Source organism: Felis catus, chromosome D4, assembly GCF_018350175.1.
Source record: "Felis catus isolate Fca126 chromosome D4, F.catus_Fca126_mat1.0, whole genome shotgun sequence".
Taxonomy (NCBI): domain Eukaryota; kingdom Metazoa; phylum Chordata; class Mammalia; order Carnivora; family Felidae; genus Felis; species Felis catus.
Window position 1 is genome coordinate 43707714 of NC_058380.1, and position 21961 is coordinate 43729674.

At 43.0% G+C, this 21961-nt stretch overlaps 1 protein-coding gene across 2 annotated transcripts in view; it reads right to left on the bottom strand.

Moving 5' to 3' along the window:
• Nucleotides 1–573: 573 nt before the first annotated feature.
• SAXO1 (stabilizer of axonemal microtubules 1) overlaps nucleotides 574–21961 on the bottom strand; it is a 97247-nt gene continuing 75859 nt past the window's right edge. The window contains exons 1-3 of one of the 2 annotated variants that reach the window (XM_045043890.1): nucleotides 17101–17552; nucleotides 14695–14897; nucleotides 574–1733 (exon numbers count right to left, since the gene is read on the bottom strand). In XM_045043890.1, the coding sequence (XP_044899825.1) occupies nucleotides 730–1733; nucleotides 14695–14897; nucleotides 17101–17108 (1215 nt within the window). In that variant the 5' untranslated portion in view covers nucleotides 17109–17552 and the 3' untranslated portion in view covers nucleotides 574–729. Of the gene's footprint in view, nucleotides 1734–14694; nucleotides 14898–17100; nucleotides 17553–21961 lie in introns of those variants that run through there. The other variant, XM_006939172.5, reaches the window with a different exon arrangement.

Consider the following 21961-nt stretch of genomic DNA (forward strand, 5'->3'; position numbering starts at 1 on the left):
GCCAGCACTGGTTTGGGGGTAAGAGAGACCTGGCACGTCCATGCTCCCCTGAGACTGCCACAGGCTCTCTTTCTCCCCCACCCCCTCCATTTCCTGTGACTGAACAGCACTATTCTGACAGCACTACTCTTGGCTGGTATGTCAGGGTGTGAAAAGGTAGAAGGGATGTCCTGTAAAGCAGCCCTGGGCAGAGAGAACACAAAACTCCAGACTGGACACAAGGTACTCTCACTAGTACTGGGATGCGATGGGGGCTGGAGTCTGGAGTCTCCCCAGAGGTCTCAAGGAACACACGCTGTTCTCTGCAGAGACAGCCTGTGGGGTGAACATACAGACCTGCAGACCCATTCCCCCCCAAACAAAGTTTATTTTTTAGCACTTCATACTTGGCAAGGGTCAATTATGATGGCAATCCATGCAATGGTTAAATTAATAAAATACTTCTGGTTCAGAGAAAAACCCTTCAGACCAGCTTTGATTCCATCAGCACAAGGTAAGGGACCAAGGGGGCTAGGCAGCCAACGGAGGGTAAAGGGGAGTATTTAGCCAGTGATTAAATGTCATTTTCCTTGAGTCAAGCGATTCTCATTTTATTCAAGTGTCCTGGAAATGATGCTGAAGACTTTTTTTTTTTTCCACTTTGGGGAATTCTTTTTCGGCCAACAAATAACTCTCAATCATCTGCTTTTAAAAGTATTGTGCAATTTCTAAGTAACAGTTTTTAAAAAATCAGGCTGACACTGCCAACTCTCGCTGGTTGGGGTTTTCCGAATCACCTACAGAAAGACGGCTGCCCTGCTGAGAGCCTGTCTGGGAGACCGGCCTGTATATCTTGTGCCCCAAAGCATCCGTTTCCTCAAAAATGTAGCCAGGAGGCTCAGGGTATGAAGCCAGGCACCTGCCCATGTCCTTGGGAGTAAAGCTGATGGTGTATGTGGTCTGGCCCTCCACAGGGATATTTCCTCGGGAGCCAGCCCAAGGAGGCTTACAGCTTTTGGTATTGATGGGTGGGTGGGGCACATAGTGAGCCCGAGTGGTAGTCAGACAGTCCAAGGGCTCAGTGGGAATGTTCAGCTGGGGAATGGGTTTGGCTGGCTCCATGCGCGTCCCCGGCCACTGCTTATAGTCGTCCTTGGTGGTAGTGGAGCTTTCAAAGCGGCCACCCTTCTTGACTGAGATCACTGGCCGGAAGGACTGAGCTGGGGCACCCTTAGGGTACATGTAATGGGCCTGCACTGTTGTCAGAAGGTCCATCTTTTCTTCAGGAGGGACATAAGTGACAGGAGCTTTGGAGAACATCTGGGGCGTTGGCCAAGCTTGGTACTTGTCTCTAAACTCAGTGGTGTTAGAGAAAGGCGTTTCTAAACCACAGGACCTGGCTGGAGGTTTCAGACTCTTGGCTGGCTCTCCCATCAGGCCCCGGAAAGACTCTTTATGGGTGGTAAGGCTTTCAAAGGGGATTTCACAGGGACTGAACTTTGCTGCCTCATACGCAAAGCGTTTCTCCATCGGGTGGGCCACATAGCTCATCTTGTAGTTAGTCAGATCCTCCAGGGGGATGTTACAGAGCTTGGGCATGGCCAGAGGCTTACAGCTCATGGTGCTCACTAGGCCCTTTACAGAATAGTCATCCTGGTGTGTAGTTCTACTATCAAACCTGGTTGATGCTGGTCGGTAATGGTGTTCCGGACGAAGTAGCTCTCGTCTTGGTTGGTTCCAGGGTAAATAATCAGCTGAAAATAAAACAGAAGTGGTAATCACTTACAAATCAAGTCCATATAACCTGCATGTATTCTAAGGGGCTCCAAAGCTTTAAACCAGTCTCCAGTGAGATGGTCCTTGAGACAAAGGAAGAATAGGCTCCTACCACCACCTCAACCAAGGATTTAATATTTCAACTTTATGGTACTTGCAGTTACTGTTCAGAACAGATACATTTATAGGAGTCTCATCATACCCCACAATGCCGCATGCAGGGATCTTAGAGGGTCCACCACTGTGGGAGGATCTAGTGATCTGATTCCCTCTGAGGAGTCCAACCACTGGCTTCTCCTGATCCAAGAACAGTCCTGTTCTTCTGTGGGGAAGTGCCCTTTCTGAATCAGCACAGAGTGACTGGGAAGATATGCATGCTGTAGTGAGACAGGGGATTCACAACCCCCCACTGGTGGGCCACCAGCCAGACCAAACAGACCTCTCTTCCCATATTGTGACCATGATTGTATCCCTATAACCCACACATTTAATCCATATAAAGCAAATATGCTGCCCCAAGAGAATAGGGGCATTGTACTGGCTAGTGAGAGAATAGCAGCTGCCACCTGCATTGAGTTTATTATATGACAGTCAATGTTCTAAATACTTTCTATATGAACTCATTTAATCATCAGACAGGCCTAATCAGGTGGCTGCTTTCAATATTCCCATTTTAAAGATGCAGAAACAGAGGCACAGAGAACTTAGGGAAATTTTCCAAGGTCACTTGGCTAGAAGTAGAAAAGCATGAATGCAAATCCAGCACCAGATTTCCTGGAGAAATTCCAGGAATTTCCTCCAGATTCCACTACCTGGTTCTGACAATCAAGGAACACTATGTACCAGCTAACTGTGCTCAGGAATTTCCATACACGACCTTGTTTCATCTTACAACCCTTTGTGATGGGTATAATTACCTCTATTTTACAGATTTCCTTTTTGTTTGTTGTTTCATATTTACTTAAGTTTTAATTTTATTTTTTATTTTTTAAAATTTACATCCCAATTAGTTAGCATATAGTGCAACAATGATTTCAGGAGTCGATTCCTTAGTGCCCCTTACCCATTTAGCCCATCCCCCCTCCCACAACCCCTCCTGTAACCCTGTTTGTTCTCCGTATTTATGAGTCTCTTCTGTTTTGTCCCCCTCCCTGTTTTTATATTATTTTTGTTTCCCCTCCCTTATGTTCATCTGTTCTGTGTCTTAAAGTCCTCACGTGAGTGAAGTCATATGATTTTTGTCTTTCTCTGACTGGCTAATTTCACTTATCATAATACTCTCCAGTTCCATCCAGTTGCCATCTTGCAAATGGCAAGATTTCATTCTTTTTGATTGCCAAGTAATACTCCATTGTGTATCTATACCACCTCTTCTTTATCCATTCATCCACCGATGGACATTTGGGCTCTTTCCATACTTTAGCTATTGTTGATAGTGCATGGGGGTGCATGTGTCCCTTTGAAACAGCACACCTGTATCCCTTGGATTAATGCCTTGATTTATCTGGAGTCCAAGAGCAGGACTCAGAGAGGCTAAGAAATTTCTCTCAAAGTCACATGGCTAGGGAATTAAGAGTTGGAATTTAAACCACATAGTTGACTCCAAAGTCATGCTCTTCTGACAGCCTGTATTATAGTTAGGAGCACTGTGTATCTGGAGAGAATGAAGGTTCAAGAAAATACTAGTGGAAAATAATCAGAGAATATTTGCAGAAAGAGGAGAATTTCAGCATGTTTGAAGAATGAAAAGAATTGGCCACCTATATCTACAGGATGTCTCTCTCAAGAGGAACCTTTGCTGGGGGGGACTGGAATGGCCAAGATAACAAGAGGTCTGCACCCAAAGAAAACCTGCCCTAAGGATGGCCCCCATGCATCCTGAGGAGGTTTTGTCCTCAGACACCACAAAAGACTTTTAAAGTAACTTCCCCACACAGATCTAAGGGGCAGCTTTGAAATTAACAATGTAGGTGAGAAAAATAGGACAGCAAACTATGTCATTCAAACACTTTGACACTGCTTCCGTTCTTTTTTAATACTGGGCTCACACCAAAGTCCTACATTGCCCCCATTGTGCCTATCAATTACCAGATCTAAAGTAACCAGTATGAAATCCTAGTGGACCCTCTGAATCCACAGGGAATTCTCTTGTTTACAGCTTTACAAAGGATTAGTACAAAAGCAGCTTCTCAGGGGCCTTGGTTATATATAGCCAATACCCATGGACTCCATAGGCACACTTTCTTTTAAAACACCTTTATTGAGATTTAACCTGTATAACACAAAATACACCATCTTACATTTTTTAATTATTCAATAACTTTTACAGACCTGTACAACCATCACCAAAATCCAGTTATAGAACATTTCTACCCCAAAAGTATCGATCAAGCCTATCTGCAATTAATCTTTATTCCCATTCCATCTGCTCTTGGTCTCTATAAATGCACACTTTCTATACATTTTATATAAATATAATTGCACAATATATAGTGTTTTGCACTTGGCTTTTTTCATGTAACATAATTGAGATTAATCCCTGTCGTAGCATGTATCAGTTCACTCCTTTTTTTTTTTGAAATTTTTTAACATTTATTTATTATTGAGAGACAGAGACACGGAGCATGAGTGGAGGAGGGGCAGAGAGAGACAGAGACACAGAATCCAAAGCAGGCTCCAGGCTCTGAGGTGTCAGCACAGAGCCCAATGCGGGACTCGAACTCGCAAACCGCGAGATCATGACCTGAGCCGAAGTCGGACGCTCAACCAACTGAGCCACCCAGGCGCCCCCAATTCACTCCTTTTAATTGCTGAATAGTATACATTATATGGATACACCAAATTTTGCTTATCAAATATTGATGAATATTTGGGTTGTTTATACTTTTTGGCTATTAGGAAATTTTCTGCTATGAACATTCATGGTCAAGTCTTTGTGTAGATATATATTTCATTTCTCTTAGGTAGATAGGTAAATGGAGTAACCTATGTTATATGGTTTATCTATGTTTAACTTTTTAAGATAGCACAAACTTTTCCAAAGTGAATGTACCATTTTACATTCTCACCAGCAATTTCTCCACATCTTCACCAACGCTTGTTGTTGTTGTTTAATCTTTATTTTTGAGAGAAACTGTGTGAGTGGGGGAGGAACAGAGAGAGAGAGGGTGACAATGCAAAGCAAGCTCCAGGCTCCGAGCTGTCAGCACAGAGCCTGACGTGGGGCTCAAACCCACAAACTGTAAGATCATGACTTGAGCCAAAGTCGGAAACCTATCCAACTGAGCCACCCAGGTGCCTCTTGTTACTGTGTTTTAATTACAGACATTGTAGTAGGTGTTTAGTGGAATCCCATTGCAGTTTAATTTAAATTTCCCCAGTAATGCATGTTGGTAATAGAAATAAACACAGAGAGGGGCGCCTGGGTGGCTCAGTCGGTTAAGCGGCCGACTTTGGCTCAGGTCATGATCTCACGGTCCGTGAGTTCGAGCCCCGCATCGGGCTCTGTGCTGACAGCTCAGAGCCTGGAGCCTGTTTCAGATTCTGTGTCTCCCTCTCTCTGACCCTCCCCCGTTCATGCTCTGTCTCTCTCCGTCTCAAAAATAAATAAACGTTAAAAAAAAAATTAAATAAATAAATAAATAAATAAACACAGAGTTAAAAAGGAGCAGACACAAGAATATGTCCCAGATGAAAGAACAAGACAAAACCACAGAAAATGGGCTAAACAAAACAGAGGTAAGCAACATGCCAGACAGAGAGTTCAAAGTAGTGGTCATACCTTATGAAGATAAAAAGCTTCTGCACAGCAAAGGAAACAACCAAAAAAATTAAAAGGCAACCAACAGAATGGGAATAGATATTTGCAAATGACATATCGGACAAAGGGCTAGTATCCAAAATCTATAAAGAGCTCACCAATCTCCATACCCGAAAAACAACCCAGTGAAGAAATGGGCAGAAGACATGAATAGACACTTCTCTAAAGAAGACATCCAGATGGCCAACAGGCACATGAAAAGATGTTCAACGTCGCTCCTCATCAGGGAAATACAGATCAAAACCACACTCAGATATCACCTCACGCCAGTCAGAGTGGCCAAAATGAACAAATCAGGAGACTAGAGATGCTGGAGAGGATGTGGAGAAACGGGAACCCTCTTGCACTGTTGGTGGGAATGCAAATTGGTGCAGCCACTCTGGAAAACAGTGTGGAGGTTCCTCAGAAAATTAAAAATAGACCTACCCTATGACCCAGCAATAGCACTGCTAGGAATTTACCCAAGGGATACAGGAGTACTGATGCATAGGGGCACTTGTACCCCAATGTTTATAGCAGCACTCTCAACAATAGCCAAATTATGGAAAAAGCCTAAATGTCCATCAACTGATGAATGGATAAAGAAATTGTGGTTTATATACACAATGGAGTACTACGTGGCAATGAGAAAGAATGAAATATGGCCTTTTGTAGCAACATGGATGGAACTGGAGAGTGTGATGCTAAGTGAAATAAGCCATACAGAGAAAGACAGATACCATATGGTTTCACTCTTATGTGGATCCTGAGAAACTTAACAGAAACCCATGGGGGAGAGGAAGGAAAAAAAAAAAAAAAAAGAGGTTAGAGTGGGAGAGAGCCAAAGCATAGGAGACTGTTAAAAACTGAGAACAAACTGAGGGTTGATGGGGGGTGGGAGGGAGGGGAGGGTGGGTGATGGGTGTTAAGGAGGGCACCTTTTGGGATGAGCACTGGATGTTGTATGGAAACCAATTTGACAATAAATTTCATATATTGAAAAAAAATAAATAAAATAATTAAAACTAAAAAAAAAAACAAAAAAAAAAAAAACAAAGTAGTGGTCATAAAGATACTCACTGGACCCTAGAGAAGAGTTTCCAATGAAAACTTCAACAAAGAGACAGAAAATACTTTTAAAAGAACCAGTCAGGGGCACCTGAGTGGCTCAGTTGGTTAAGTGTCCAACTTTGGGTCGGGTCATGATCTCACAGTTCATGAGTTTGAGCTTCGCATTGGGCTCTCCATTCTCACCAAGGAGCCTGCTTCAGATCCTCTGTCTCCCTCTCTCTCTGCCCCTTCCCCTGCTCATTCTCTCTCAAAAATAAACATTAAAAAAATTTTTAAAGAGCCAGTAATAGTTGTGTTTATTACAGCATTATTGACAATAGCCAAGGTATGGAAGCAATGCAAGTGTCGATTTATAGATGAATGAATAAAGAAGATGTGGTATATATACACAATAGAATATCACTTGGCCATGAAAAGGAATGAAATCTTGCCATGCAGGACAACATGGATGGACCTAGAGGATATTATGCTAAGTGAAATAAGTCAGACAAAAACCAATACCATATGATTTCACATGTATGTGGAATCTAAAAAAAAAAAAACAGGGGTGCCTGGATGGCTCAGTCAGTTAAGCATCTGACTCAGGTCATGATCTCACAGTTCATGGGTTTAAGCCCCATGTCAGGCTCTGTGCTGACATCTTGGAGCCTGGAGCCTCCTTCAGATTCTGTCTGTCTGTCTCTCTCTCTGCCCCTCCCCTGCTCACACTGTGTGTGTGTGTGTGTGTCTCAAAAATAAACGTTGAAAAAAATAATTTTTTTTTAATGAGCAACAACAAAAAACCCAGATTCTTAAATACAGAGAACTGTTGGCTGCCAAAGAGGGTTGTGAGGGTCATCTTACTGCCTTCAGTCCTCCATTGTTTCTGATGAGAACTTTGTTTTATTGTCATTTCCCTGTATGTGATGGGTTTTGTTTTTGTTTTTGTTTTCATTTTTGCTTCTTTTCAAATCTTTGGCTTTGGCTTTCAACAGTTTGACTATTATGTGACTAAGTTTGGATCTCTGTTTATTCTATTTGGATTATGCTTCTTGGATATGTAGATTAATCTTTCTGCCTTTTTCTTCTTCTGGGGCTCCAATTATGAGTCTGTTGGTACAGTTGATAGTATCCCACAAGTCTGAGTTTACTTCCCTCAGTTTTTCCCTGTTGTTCAGATTAGATAATATTTGTTTATTTATCCCCATTTCTTTCTTCTGCCAGCTCAAATCTGGTGTTAAGTCCCTGGAATTATTTTGTTGCTATTGTTCTTTCAACTCCAGTGTTTTCATTTGATTTTATAACTTCCCTTTATTGGTATTCTCTATCTGATGGGAAATTGTCATATTTTTATTTCTTTAAACATGGTTTACTGTTGTTCTTTGAACATATTTATAACAGGTACTTTGAAATATTGTCTGGTAGGTCTAATATCTGGGCCCCTTCAGGGTTAGTTTTTATTCACTGCTTCCCCCCCCCCACCCCCTATTCATGGATTACATTCCCCTGTTTCTTTTTAGGCCTCATGATTTTTTGTTAAAACTCAACATTTTAGATAACATGCTATCCAGCAATTCTGGATTCTGACCCCACTGGAAGCTGTTTTTGCTGTTTAGTAACTTGCCTGCAGTAATTCTACACAGTTTTATCTCCCTTTAAGTGTGTGATCACTGATGTTTTTGCTTAATTTCCGTTTTTAATTGTTTTTAAGCCAAGATTCCTACAAGTCACCCTGGGTTAGCATTATTTAGTAATCAACCAATGACTGTCAAAAAATGCTTAAACGCCTTAAGCCAGTATGGTTTCACCCTTTGCTAATGACTATGTGTGTGGGTTAAGGGACAGAGTCAAAGATCAGACAATTTACAATTCTGCCTTGGCTTTCAGTTCCTTCTGGGATTTCTCATGTCTCCTCTGTACCTGAACCAGGCATCATAATCAGCCAGGGAAGGTGAGTAGATAACTAGGCCTTGTCTCTTTATCTTTCTTGAGCCTATATACTGCCTTACCCATATACAATCTTCTATACCACAAGGCGCTTTCTCATTCTCTGGATTTCCTTGTTAGATTTCTGGCTGGTCTGCTGGTCTGTTGCTCAACAACTAATTCTGCAACCCCACACTAGCTGCAAAAGTTGTATTCACTGATTTTTTTTGTTGTTGTTGCTGAGATCAGTATTGTTTTTACTGAAACCCCTGGGTACGTATTGTACTCCAAATCAAGTTAGCCCCAACTGACAGGAGAGCTGCTAGGTTTCACAGCACAGCCTACCCAGGCAGAACCACCACGCAGATCAAACATGGGGGCACAGGTCATGGACGCTGCCCCAGGATGAAACACCACAAACTCCCACTTTTTGTAATGATGGTTTAGCAGTTATTCTTAAATAAATGCTTCTCAATTCATTGTATGCCTGTAGTTGATTTCCAGAGCCCTAAAATAGTTGATTTTTATTGTTTGGTCCAGTTATGTTATTGCTTTTTGGGAAGAGGATTTACTAAGCTCCTCACTCCACCACTCCGGAAGTGCTGATACCCCCACCCCCAGGCACACTCTTAAGTTTATTTTAGGCCAATAATACTACCAACTATTTATTTTAAATTGGCCTCATTTTAATTGAAAATCTAATCTTTCTCCAAGAGCCATTAATGGCTCTATCAGCATCTTGAAAGCATTAGGGGGCCTTAGAGGGAACCATCTTGCTGAATATAAACCACATGTTTCCCCTTCAGACTTCAGGCCTCACTAAAATGGGGGCATCTACCTGTAGATGCCTACACACTGCCTCAAGGTACGTGGGGGTGGGTAGGACAGGGCTTTTCTGGCCCTCTTCTGTGATGGATGAAGTGTTAAGAAAACAGGTTCCAAGGCTGAAAGTTGCCTCATGTGATTTCTGATCCCCAACAATACAGTTGAAACCACATTATTATCCAACCTCCTAACTTCCTCCACCCAACATGTATTACAAAAAACCTCCATAGGACCTTGAAAACCTCAGAATTCCACATGACAAACTATTTACACGCCTGAAAAGCCATCAGTAAAGCCCTTCAGGGCCAAGGTGTCATGTGGGTAATTGGCAAGAATCTATTTAAAAGAGATTCCATTCAATAATGTGTCTTAAAAAAAAAAAAAAAAACTTACCTAAACGTAAAGCTAAGCATCAAGTAATTACACTTTCAATCTTTCCAATTGCACACTGTTTTGAAAATGTCAAAATTACAACCAAATGCTGCTGGAACATATTTAATGGCGGTTTGCTGGACCCCAGTAAAGGTGCTGGCCATAATAGAAGGAAAAAAAAGTTTGCCTATTTTTCCTGTAGAACTACAGTAAGTGGAACATATAATATAGATGGCCCCCATTGAAATACACATAGTTAATGACGTTGGACTTTGGTTTCTCTTTTCCTTTGGAAGGAGAATCGATATGTGCCCATGAGACCATGAAGGTTGCTATGAGAAAGACTTACTGAAGCAGCAAATGGCTACAAGAGACAAACAAGCCATGAAAGGTGACACACAAAGAGATAAGGCAAGGATATGGCCCCCTCACACAGGCATGAGGTTATGCAGGACTGGTCCAAGGGGAGAGTAAATGTCCTGGGTCTTCCCTGAGCTTCACTCCTGCTCTTAGCCAGGACCCACAGAGTAGTAGGCTGGGTGGGGATTTGTGTAAATCTAATGCCAAACCGTGTCACCTGGGGCCCTTGTAAACAATGGTCCAGAACTACTCATCCATTTTTTTTTCTTCACTAAAAATGCCTTTGTTGTGCCATGCCCTGTGCTAAATGCTGAGAATACAGATGTTGGGTGGTCAAGGCCCAGTTTTGGAAGCCACTATATCATAGGGGAGTAATACAACAAATAAACCACTTAAATTAGTTGAATATGGTAAGCATTATTCTAAAAATCTATTAAGACACATAAGTTGCAAACTGGCACCTATGGGTCAAATCTAACTACAAAAGCATTTCCTTTAGCTACATACTGAATTGCTTTTAAATCTGAATTTCAGGGGCGCCTGGGTGGCTCAGTTGGTTAAGCATCCGACTTCGGCTCAGGTCATGATCTCACGGTCCGTGAGTTCAAGCCCCGCATTAGGCTCAGCTGACAGCTCAGAGCCTGGAGTCTGTTTCAGATTCTGTGTCTCCCTCTCTCTCTGCCCCTCCCCTGTTCATGCTCTCTCTCTGTCTCAAAAATAAATAAACGTTAAAAAAAATTTTTTTTAAATAAAAATAAATCTGAATTTCAGAGGAGAACTATCAACTTCAACCCCAAGTGCACACAGAGCCAGAACAAAACCCCTCCTTCATCTGAGTATGCCTCGTTCTGAGCAGTCCTGTTGATACCTAACTAGTATTTGCTCATTAATTCTGTGTAAGTAGGTAAGCAGTTAATAGGTGTCAGAATTTTCTTTACAGGGAAAAGAAAATAGGGTTTTCTCAATTTTATCAGTAGGGAAAAGTCAACCATGATTCAGTTTTAACAGTGGACTATTACTCTCTGGTTTGCAGAGGGCAATGTCAGATGTAACTATCTAGAGAAGGGGAGGAATATGGGACATTTATTTTTTTTTAATTTTTTTTAATGTTTATTTATTTTTGAGACAGAGAGAGACACAGTGTGAATGGGGGAGGGGCAGAGAGAGAGGGAGACACAGAATCTGAAACAGGCTTCAGGCTCTGAGCTGTCAGCACAGAGCCCGATGCGGGGCTCGAACCCACAAACTGTGAGATCATGACCTGAGCCGAAGTCGGACGCTTTAACCAACTGAGCCACCAAGGCGCCCCAGAATATGGGACATTTAAACACAGGTACTAGGTTGGGTTTTTTCCGGTGTGTTTGAGTGGTGAGTATTTTGTCAGGATGAATAGGGAGGACTTTTCTTTAAATAACTCCATCCTCGCCAACCTCTAGGGTAGGCAAAGACCACTTCTCACTCCCAGACCACTCTCTACACCTGGGGCAAGGTGAGAAGGGGGAATTGAGCTGAGCAGGCAGTTGTACTGAAAAGCCTCTAACTCCACGAAGATTCATAAATCAAGGAGGCTCATAGGGAATATATGAAGGAAAGGAGTGTCTGTAGCTGGACGTACCCTATCAGAGTCCCTGCTCCCTGTCCCATCAGAGATAAGGGTTAACTCTAGTTTTGTGCCTCCTTTCTGTCTCTTCAGGGTCTATAGTACCCCCTTTCTTGCCTTCTGCAAAACCTGGATGAAAAGGGAGATGAATGAGTCCTGTAGAGGTAAAAATGCCACTGCACCATGCACCTGGCTATAATAACTTCTTTGTAAAGCTTCTATGACAGTGCCTGCTTTATTGCGGGTAACTGGCAAAGAAAAAGACAGATCCCTGCCATCTTAGAGATTGCAGCCTGGCCAAGGAGACAAATGTTAAGCAAAACGAATAGAATTACACACTGAATTACAAAACAGAGGTGCACCAGGCACTCTTAGAGCATCTAGCAGCATGTTTACGGTCTGGCATTGGGGAAAGTCTGGAAGGGTTTCGAAGGGTGTGATGTTTCCACTGCTTATTGAAGGATGAGTGCTAGATAGGGGAAGGGAGGAGGGCTTTATAAAGAGGCAGTAGCATGTGCAACATGCCCTGAGATAGAAAAGAAATGCAGGGAAGAAACTGAAAGAAGGTCCTTACGGCCAGAGTAAATGGCACTGGGAGGAGACGCCGAAATCTACAAGGTACTACAAGAGCAGTTGGTAAAGGTTTGGGACTTTATCCTAAGGACCATAGTAACTATTTGAGGAATTTTAAGTGGAGAAGGGGTCAGATCACATTGCCATTTTTTTCTCTATTTTTTTAAGTTTCTTTCTTTCTTTTGAGAGAGACACAGACAGAGAGAGTGGGGGAGGGGCAGAGAGAGAATCCCAAGCAGGCTCCAAGCTGCCTACTGCTGAGCCCGACACACGGTTCGAACTCACAAACCATAAAATCATGACCTGAGCCAAAACGAAGTCAGTTGCTTAACTGACTGAGCCACCCAGGAGCCCTTCATATCACCATTTTACTTATTTTTTGTTTATTGAGAGAAAGAGAAAGCATGAGTGGGGAAGGGGCAGACAAAGAGAGGGACAGAGGATCAGGAGTGGGCTCCGTGCTGACAGCAGTGAGCTTGATGCAGGGCTCAAACTCACTAACCATGAGATCGTGACCTGAGCCAAAGTCAGACGCTCAACTGGCTAAGTCACCCAGGCACCCTTCACATTGCCATTTTTAAAAGATCTCCCCGGTTCCTTTATGTGGAAAATGGATACAAGTGGATAAGATTGGAGACATGCTCAGGTATATAAGCCTAGATGTAGATGTGGAACAGGCAGGATTAGGGCTTTGCTGGCAGGAAGCAACAAAAGGACAATAGAGAGAAGGCATAAAAGATGGGCTTGCAGTGATATACCACAGAATAGGCTACAGGGGTTATAGACACAGGAGGGGCTGATGGGGAGAAGGGAGACTGAGGCACAAGTGGACAGGGGATCCCAATGAGGCCAAAAACTGTCTTGGTGGCAGTAGTTAAGAAAGCAAGCTGGGAGCACTGGATGATGAAGCGCATAAAGGAGGAGCCATTTCAGGGTATGACAATGTCCAAAATGTAGCTTGGCAGAAGGTGACAACAAAAGAGTGGAAGAAAGAGAACAATACGAAAGATGAGGTGGCAAAATGTCAAGAGTCCAGGTTCTTCCAAGAAGCAGAGAAGCTCGGCCATGTGTGGTGCCTTTGGAATGATAGATTGAGAGCCGCTGGAAGGGCTTCAGGAGGATTCCTACATTGCCTCAAGCCTCTCCACCTCCCCTTGTCTAAGTGTTTGGCTTGGCTAAATAAATGCAACTATTATCCCAGTCACTCAGGGATCCACAAACATGTTACATGAAGGGTTAAACACATATTCCTAGGGCAACCATGTGACCACGTGCATCATAAGCAAAAGAGTTAGGGATTACCAACTGACCTCGGTTCCTGTGGTCTCAGCCTGTGGTTTGTGCTCCATAGAGTGACCACCACACTGCTTTCACTGTACCTACCGTCCATATCCTGTCTCTCCTACAGGACTATTAAGTTAAGGCAGATTCTACTTCCTTCACAGACCCTAATACCATGCCTGGGATGTAACAGATGCTCAATAAAGAGTGAATCAATCCCACTTATATGAAGTACAAAACTGGCAAAACTAATTTATGGTTTTAAAAGTCAGAATAATGATTCTATCCTACATGGGATCAATGTTGTATTTCTTGAGCCGGGTGCTGTTTACAGGGATGTGTTCACTCAAAATTCATTGGTCTGGGGGTACCTAGGTAGCTCAGTCGATTGAGCATCTGACTCTGGATTTCGGCTCAGTCATGACCCAAGGGTCATTGGATCAAGCCCCACATCAGGCTCCTCACTAAGTGTGGAGCCTTCTTAAGATTCTCTTTTTTCCCTCTGCCCCTCTCCCTCACTCACGCTCTCTCTCTCTCAAATAATTTATTTTAATTTAAAAAAAATCATTGGTCTGTATGATTAAGATTTGTACATTTTTCTGTGTGTATGTTATGTTTCCATAATTTTTTAAATGGATGAATGAATCACTCAATCAACGATGGAACCTAACTTAGCTTAAATTTGAAATGCTTTCCCAGCATAGACTTCCAACAGCAAGCTAAGGCAGGGGTTGGTACATCTTTTCTATAAAAGACCAGATATTAAGGTCTTAGGCCTCACAGGCCATACAGTCTCCATCACAAGTACTCAAATTCACTGCTATAGCATAAAAGTAGCCACGGATAATGTGTAAAAAAATGAACACAGCTGTGTTCCAACAAAATGTACTTAGGAATGCCAAAGCTTGAATTTCATATAATTTTCACATTTCCTAAAATAATAGTCTTTTCATTTTTTTTAAATCATTTGAAAATTTAAAAACCATTCTTAGGTCTCCAGCTCTACAAAAACAGGCTATGGACCAGATTTGGCCTGCAAGACATAGTTCAACCGACCCCTGCACCAAGGGGGTGTGCCTGTAAAACACATTCCCTGGCCTGCAAACAGGCTCAGCCTATCCCTCCCCAACCTGCCACTCAAGCACCCTCCCACCTTTGTAAGTAGGCAGACACTCCATCTTGTCACCACATGGATATTTACTGTCCCGAGGCTTGATGGGGTCCATTCGACAGACAGGGTATGGGTTGTAATCTTGTTTATATGTTGTGAGCAAATCCATGTTCTCTTCACTTGGGACGAACTGGTCAGGCTGGTAGACCTTCACTGGTAACACTTTGTGAAGCCCAAACTCTCTCCTAAAAGGAAAGTAAGCACATGCCATTGACCCAGAAGAAGACTCACAAGGGTTTCAATTTAACCCAATTCTACAAACGTTTCCTGAGAAGTCATCTTCTACTCTATCCCCCAACTGTTCTTCCTCTTCTGTTTCCCACTTTCACAAGAGACACTACCATTCTCTTCTCACCCAAGTCAGACAACTGAATGCCATCCTGGACCCACCCCATCATGGCACTGGATAATCACTCACCAAGTGCAGCCTCCCTCCACCTCATCAGTTTGTCTTTCCCCCTTAGTTTAGACCAAGTGAGGCATTTCTCACTTGGATCATGTGACAATTTACCACCTGGACTTCCTACTGCATTCCCGCCAATTATATGTCAATCCCCGTAGTGTGGCCAGAATAAACTCCCTGAAATGAGATCACAAAAATGGGATCGTTTTACTCCCCTGCTGAAAAATCGTCCAGATAAAGCCACACTTTCTAGCATGGAATATAAGCATTCCTGGACCTGCCCCTGCCTTCCACGGCAACCTCATCTCCTACCTCCACCCCAATCCACACTCTACTCCAACCACACTGAACCACTCTGAAGGCCTCTCTTCTGTGCCTCCTCTCTCCACTGGGGAAACAACTTTTCTTTTGCAGGTACCACCACCTCCTCATCTGTGCTCCCAATAGCTTCTCCCGCTGATATTGATCTCCTTCCTCTACTTGATCTTATAGAAAACCTAGAGGGCAGAAAAGTACAATAAATGGAGACACAGAGTCTTTCATTTCTCAGCTCTCTGGCATCAGTGTTCCCATTCTTTCAGGGAGTATGAAAACAATAGGACAGAAAAAGTATGATGGTCTTCAACTCCACAGGAAACACTCTTTTCCCAGAACATCCCACAGCTCTAAAATTGCCAAGATGCTAACTGTACCATCATCAGGAATGATCCTGGCAAAACCAGGGCTCAGCTTGAGTTTGCACTGTCTGGTAGGGCAGTCTTGACTCCCCACTGCTCAGTACAAACTCTTTTAAGCAAACATTTCCCCCCACCCCACCCCCAAAGGGCTTCTGATTTACACAACAGCCTGTTTTTGCTTGGAACCCATTTATCCAAGTGGACAAGTGGAAGGGAGATTTTTCCCTGACGGTGCTTGCCAAAACAACCTCGCCAAGGGAAGGGGGAGGTTTCCAGACAGGAAAACATCAGGCCCAAACACCAATAAAACCTACTTCCCGGCCAAAATCTGGAGCAGCATTACTGAGCCATGCTTGACTAACAAAGGTAACACGCTCCACTGTAACCTGTCTTGCATGAATTATACACATGGTTGTGAATAAACCCAAACTGGGGCCTGGAAGGGGCTTGGTGGGATGGGAGGAGGGAATTAGGAAGCAGGAGAATTCATCTCTCTAGGGCTCTAAGGGGGAAATGGGAGATGCTTCAGTTGAACTCCCAGTAACTCCCTCTGAGTAGATTTAAAAATATATCTCAGCAGCAGTTATAGGGTCTTCAGCCTGGGCTCCCTTCCCAAGGGACGCATGTTGGCAAACAGCAAGAGGAAGCTGAGTGACCCGACGCATCTGGAAGCTGACTCTGTAAATTGGGGCTTATGGAGGGAACAGGCTAAACAAGAATCCAAGGGTCAGTTCCTCATTTCTACTCTTTTTAGTGTACAAGTGCCTCATGCTGGTGTCTGTTTAATACTAAACCAACTGCAGCAGGGAACGAGGACTGGCAGCCCCGGGCCACAGAGCCACAAAATGACTTTCATCGGAAGGTGTGCTCCCAACAGGAGGTGAGCACTCCTCACCCCCAAAAGGGGTAGAGGCAGCCTGAGACCACATATCCCCACATAAACCCATGTTCACTGACGGCAGCCCAAGGGTTCAGCCCTCTTCATTTCCAAGAAGGAGTATCAGGCGAGATCCAGGGCAAGCGAGGAGGAACAGAGCTGAATGCCCAAGCTGCCCCATGGAGCACCCCCAACCCCAAAGCAGCCAGGAGTGCTTTCCAGTCACAGGCCTGCCATGCTCTGGGACCCTTCACGCAGAGACATCCTCTTCCGCCATTATTCCTAGCGAGGGAACCAACCTTCCCCTCAGAGAGGTTGTGAGAACCTTTCTTCAAGGGCTGCCAAGCTCAAGGACAATGAAAATATGCTTAATGCCTTTACTTGCTGCTGTTTCCACAGGAAAAGAGCAGATAAATACCAACCAAACTCACCAGCTCATGGGTCATCCTGAAGTTGGTTACTCAAAGATAAGAGCTGATACAGTAAAATCCTTGCTCAGCATGTTTAAGGAATAAAACTGTTAACTGAATCTCCTTTTCTGGTACAAAATTCAAGTTTCTTTGTGAAAGTACACCTATGGTTCTATTTCCTGATCAGCTATAACAAAGCAAACGATCTTTGCAGGAGTTGGGGGCAGGGGGTGATCTACTTCTGAAGAGTGGTAAAGTTTTAAGTTTAAAGTGTAACTCATTTATATCCAACGCAAAAATATTTACTGTGGCTAAGAGTGAATTTGATCAGAATATATGTGTTCCCTCATTATGTTTTTATGTTGAGAACATTCATTGAAATCTACCATTAACCACAACATAACTGCATGTCCCCAATCTCACATAATCTTACAATCTTTAAGGTCATGTAAGAGAAAAGTATTTTATTCTTCCCAGAAATTGCTCATATTTAGTAGTTTTCTTTTTAAGAACACTCCCCCCTTTCTTCCTGTGTTACATTCCCTACCTAGTCCCTGTACCCCTTATGACTATGAACCAAGAAAAAAATTGGTCAAAGATGTTAAGTCTCTTTTAGGTGCGCAGCCATAAAAGTTATATAGTATGGAAAGCCAAGAGTTAAACCTCCAAGTTAAGCAAAGGTTAAAGTGGCCCTGCTGGGAAAGTCATAACAACTTGACCTCCAATCCTCAGGCAAAGCTAAAGAAAGATTTTTGACCAGAGTCTGACAAAATGAAAGAAGAAATAACGTAACAACCAACTAGGGCCCTAAGCCTGGAAGTGGGAAATGAAGATTTTCACTGTGATAAAGAGGCCATGTAATACTTTTTTTAACCACCGATGTTTATCTCCAAAAACTTCAGTACTTGTTAGTGTGTCCAATTAATCAATATATTAAATGGAATCCATTTTAAAAAGATTTGCTCCTCTTGCCCAAAGCCAATCCCTTCATCCTTATCCTAAATCCCCTCCCTCTTCCTCAGAAACCTGTTAAGTCGGCTTCACACCCAGCATGGGGCCCAACATGAGGCTTGAACTCACAACCCTGAGATCAAGACCTGAGCTGAGATCAAGAGTCAGACACTTAACTGACTGAGCCACCAGGAACCTGTCTATATACTCATCTGTGTTTTAACCTTTTCCTCTGTCCTGGCTTCTTTTCTCAGTAGTTGGTCATTCTTCTGTTTTTCCTAACTTAAAAGGAAAAAACTAAAGTGACACAACAACCCTCAATGGAGTCCACTCCCCTCCCCTCTTTCTTCCAGAAAGTGTTGTCTACACACAGACTTGCCTTCCTCACCTCCCACCCACACTCCCACCTAATCTAGTTCTGCTAACCCTTCCCTCTAGCCCAGGCCAGGTTTGAAGTCCAGTCACTGCTCTTTAGGTCATTATCATCCTGAACCATCCTAACAGCATCTATGCTTTCATTCGTCTTTTTAACACTCTCCCTTGACCTCTGTGATTCTCCTCCTCATGATTTGTCCTCTCTCTCTCAATCCCCTCCTCTACAGGGTTTGGCTCTTTGTCAGTTGATTTTATTTCATACCTTCCACATGGAATTCAAACATTTCCCAAGGTTAAAAGGAACCCTCTAAGGAAACCATTATGTCATCACAGGCAGGCTGAGAGCCCACCCCAGCACACTGAGAAAGATCCTACAGCTGATTCACAGGGCTTGATTCATGGCCCTGATCCTGATAAGGACACACTGAGCCCTCCTTGTCTGTGCTGTGACAGACAGGATTCTAAAAACCTGCCTCCAGGATTCAAGTTACACAGTCTCTGTCTCCTGCCCTACTCTCTCAACTCCTCAATGCCCACTAGAGCTGAAGCTAACATCTGTCACCACTTCACATCATCTCTGCACAAAAATATGAAAAACAACTACCTATGAGCACTAAAGAGCACAAGATAGGCAGATTCTGGAGCAAAGCCCACAGGTAGAAGAAGGGACTAGTACTGCACGAGCCTCTGTGTAAGTTTCCATTTTCTAGCGGGTTTCTTGTTTTGGTTTCCCAGAGTTTGCAGTCTGAAAGCAGGCTTCAATCTGTGCCGTGCCAAGCCAAGCAGCCATAATGTGAACAGAAAACCTCCCATCTTTGACTGAAAAACCAGAGGACCAAGTTTGAGGCAACCACAGGTGCTGGAAAGTAAGGACAAATTCCTGGAAAGGAGAAAACCCAAGACAGGAAGCTCTAGCTTCTGTACATAAACTGGACCCAGGTCTCCTGCTGACCTTACATGTATGAGGCAGACTTCAAGCAACCATGCCAAAGAGCTAAACTGATGAACTGACATTGGAGCTGTCACCCAAGACACAGAGTTGCATTTTGAATCGAATCAAATTACCTCCTATCTGCCTTAGAAAAAAAAAATAGGAAAAATTAAAAAAAAAAAAAAAAAGGGGGCGCCTGGGTGGCGCAGTCGGTTAAGCGTCCGACTTCAGCCAGGTCACGATCTCGCGGTCCGGGAGTTCGAGCCCCGCATCAGGCTCTGGGTTGATGGCTCAGAGCCTGGAGCCTGTTTCCGATTCTGTGTCTCCCTCTCTCTCTGCCCCTGCCCCGTTCATGCTCTCTCTCTGTCCCAAAAATAAATAAAAAACGTTGAAAAAAAAATTTAAAAAAAAATAGGAATATTAATAAAATAAGTTCTTTGGAGGAACGTAAAAAAAAAAAAAAATCCAGAGTGTTTACAATGTAACTTTAACAATGTACAGGATCAATCCAAAACTCATTGACATACATACAGGAAAAATGTGACCCATTTCCAGGGGGAAAAAAAGAGAATCATGAAAAACAACTTCAAGCAGACCCAGATGTTAGAATTAGCAAACAAAGATTTTAAAGCAGCTATTCTAACTATGCTAAATTATAAAAACCAAAATAAGGTCATAATAAATTAAAAGGTAGGAAATTCTTAAGAGAAACAGAAACTATCTAAAGTTAATGAAATGCAACTTCTAAAACTGAAATATACAACATCTGTAATAAGACAGTCGCTGGATGGGCTTAATATCAGAATAAAGCTAGAGAAAAGACTCCATGAACTTGAAGACAGATGAATAGAAACTATCCAATTTGAAAAACAGAGAAAAAAAAGATTGGCAGAAAGAAATGAACAGAACTTCAGAGACAGAAAAAGTACTTGAGGAAATAATGGTCAAAATGTTTCCAAATCCAGTCAAAGATACACAATATCAAAGGCTCTGAAATTGCCCAGGCAAGTCTAGTGCTGAGCCCTATTTCTGCATTTCTTCATTAATTCTTGGGCCCAAACTACAGGGGCTGTAAGTATATCCGCAGGGGTATAAGAAAAGTACATATTTGAACAGAGAACGTGTAAAATCCAATGAGTAGGGAAAGACTTAGGATCACTACCATCTTTCCTGCTTTCTTCCTGGAATTTAGAGAGGACTCCAAATGCCTTTTCTCTTTTAGCCCTTTCCCCTAACTCTACTCAGTTTAACCAAGAGTCTTGTCAATAAATGAAGAAATCCACACTGCCAGCTCCCTGCCCTCTGACCTTAAGCCAAACCCATCAAGTCAGAACCCCATTCCATCTTCTTTCCTATGCCTCCCGTTCACTCTCCCCGTGGTTCCACTCCCCTTAGAATAAAGATGTAATATCATCTTGAAGACTTACTTCTTTCTTCTCAGGTTATCCACTCTGCCAACTTTAGGGATCTGCCTTAGCTAACACAATAATGTCCCAAAATGGGGCCCAAGTGTTTTACACAGTGACATGCCTAAAGGGAAATGAGGCTTGAAGTGCAAACCTCTTATTCATAAATTGATCTCCACTCGATCCGAGCTAAAGGCAGATCCTATAGAAGAGAATCACTAAGGGCTGCAAGAAACTGCTTCATATTAAGAAGGGCTGAAAATCATGAGCATTCCTCTTATGGCACCTGCTGTAAATCCCTAAGATTTACAGTCAGTAAGCGTTGTGTGCAGCTGTAATCATGCCTCATGCTGGGATGATAACCTTTCCAGAAACCAGGTGTTTTTTGTGTCTGGGCTTAATCATCAAACCCAGCCAACCCTTGAGCCACATGACTTTTTTCATTCAGCAGGTAGCAGCCCCATGTCCAATCTCAGACACTAAGTTGGGTCAGACTTTATATAGAGAAGTGGGTGGAAGTTCAGGTAATAAGAGTTCTAAGGGCAGAGAAGTGACAGTCCATGCAGATATAGCAGGGTGCAAACGCAGGGCTGACCCATCCCTTTTCCCAGAAGCCTCTGGCAGAGCATCCAGATGACTCCTCTGCATTTCCTCATATGGAATAGCTCTGCTGTATATATAAGTATACTGACCAGAGCCACTGCTAAGTTTATATAGTTCGGAAAACACAGTTGCTCAAAATCTTGATTTTTGATAATTTATCTTATTAAAAGCTCATTAGAACTTTAAAAAAATACACCCTGATAGGGACATAGTCTTACTCTCACTCTCTGAAAACTACTGCCCAGCGTGGCAGGCACAGGGCTGAGATATGAAGTTGAGGTACGGGCAAGGGAAGAAATGCTCTCTGCTGATTTTCCCCCTTGGTTCTCTCTCTGGGGAAGGAAATAAAGGGGAGGAGAGAAGCATTTCTGCCCTTTTTCCTTCCCAAGGGTAACCTTGATCCTGCTACCTTTTCTTTTTAAGGCCCTTATGGTCATTAACAACTTGTTTTGGAAATTCTTTCAGTATCTGCAGTCCTCCATTTTGGTCACATTTTGACATGAATGATACTATTACTCTGAATCTGGCAGAGACAGAGAGACCTTCTGGGTGACATGTTTATGGCCTTAGGTGACATGCAGCAAGGAAACCTTAGGACAGGTCAGAGGGGAAGTTT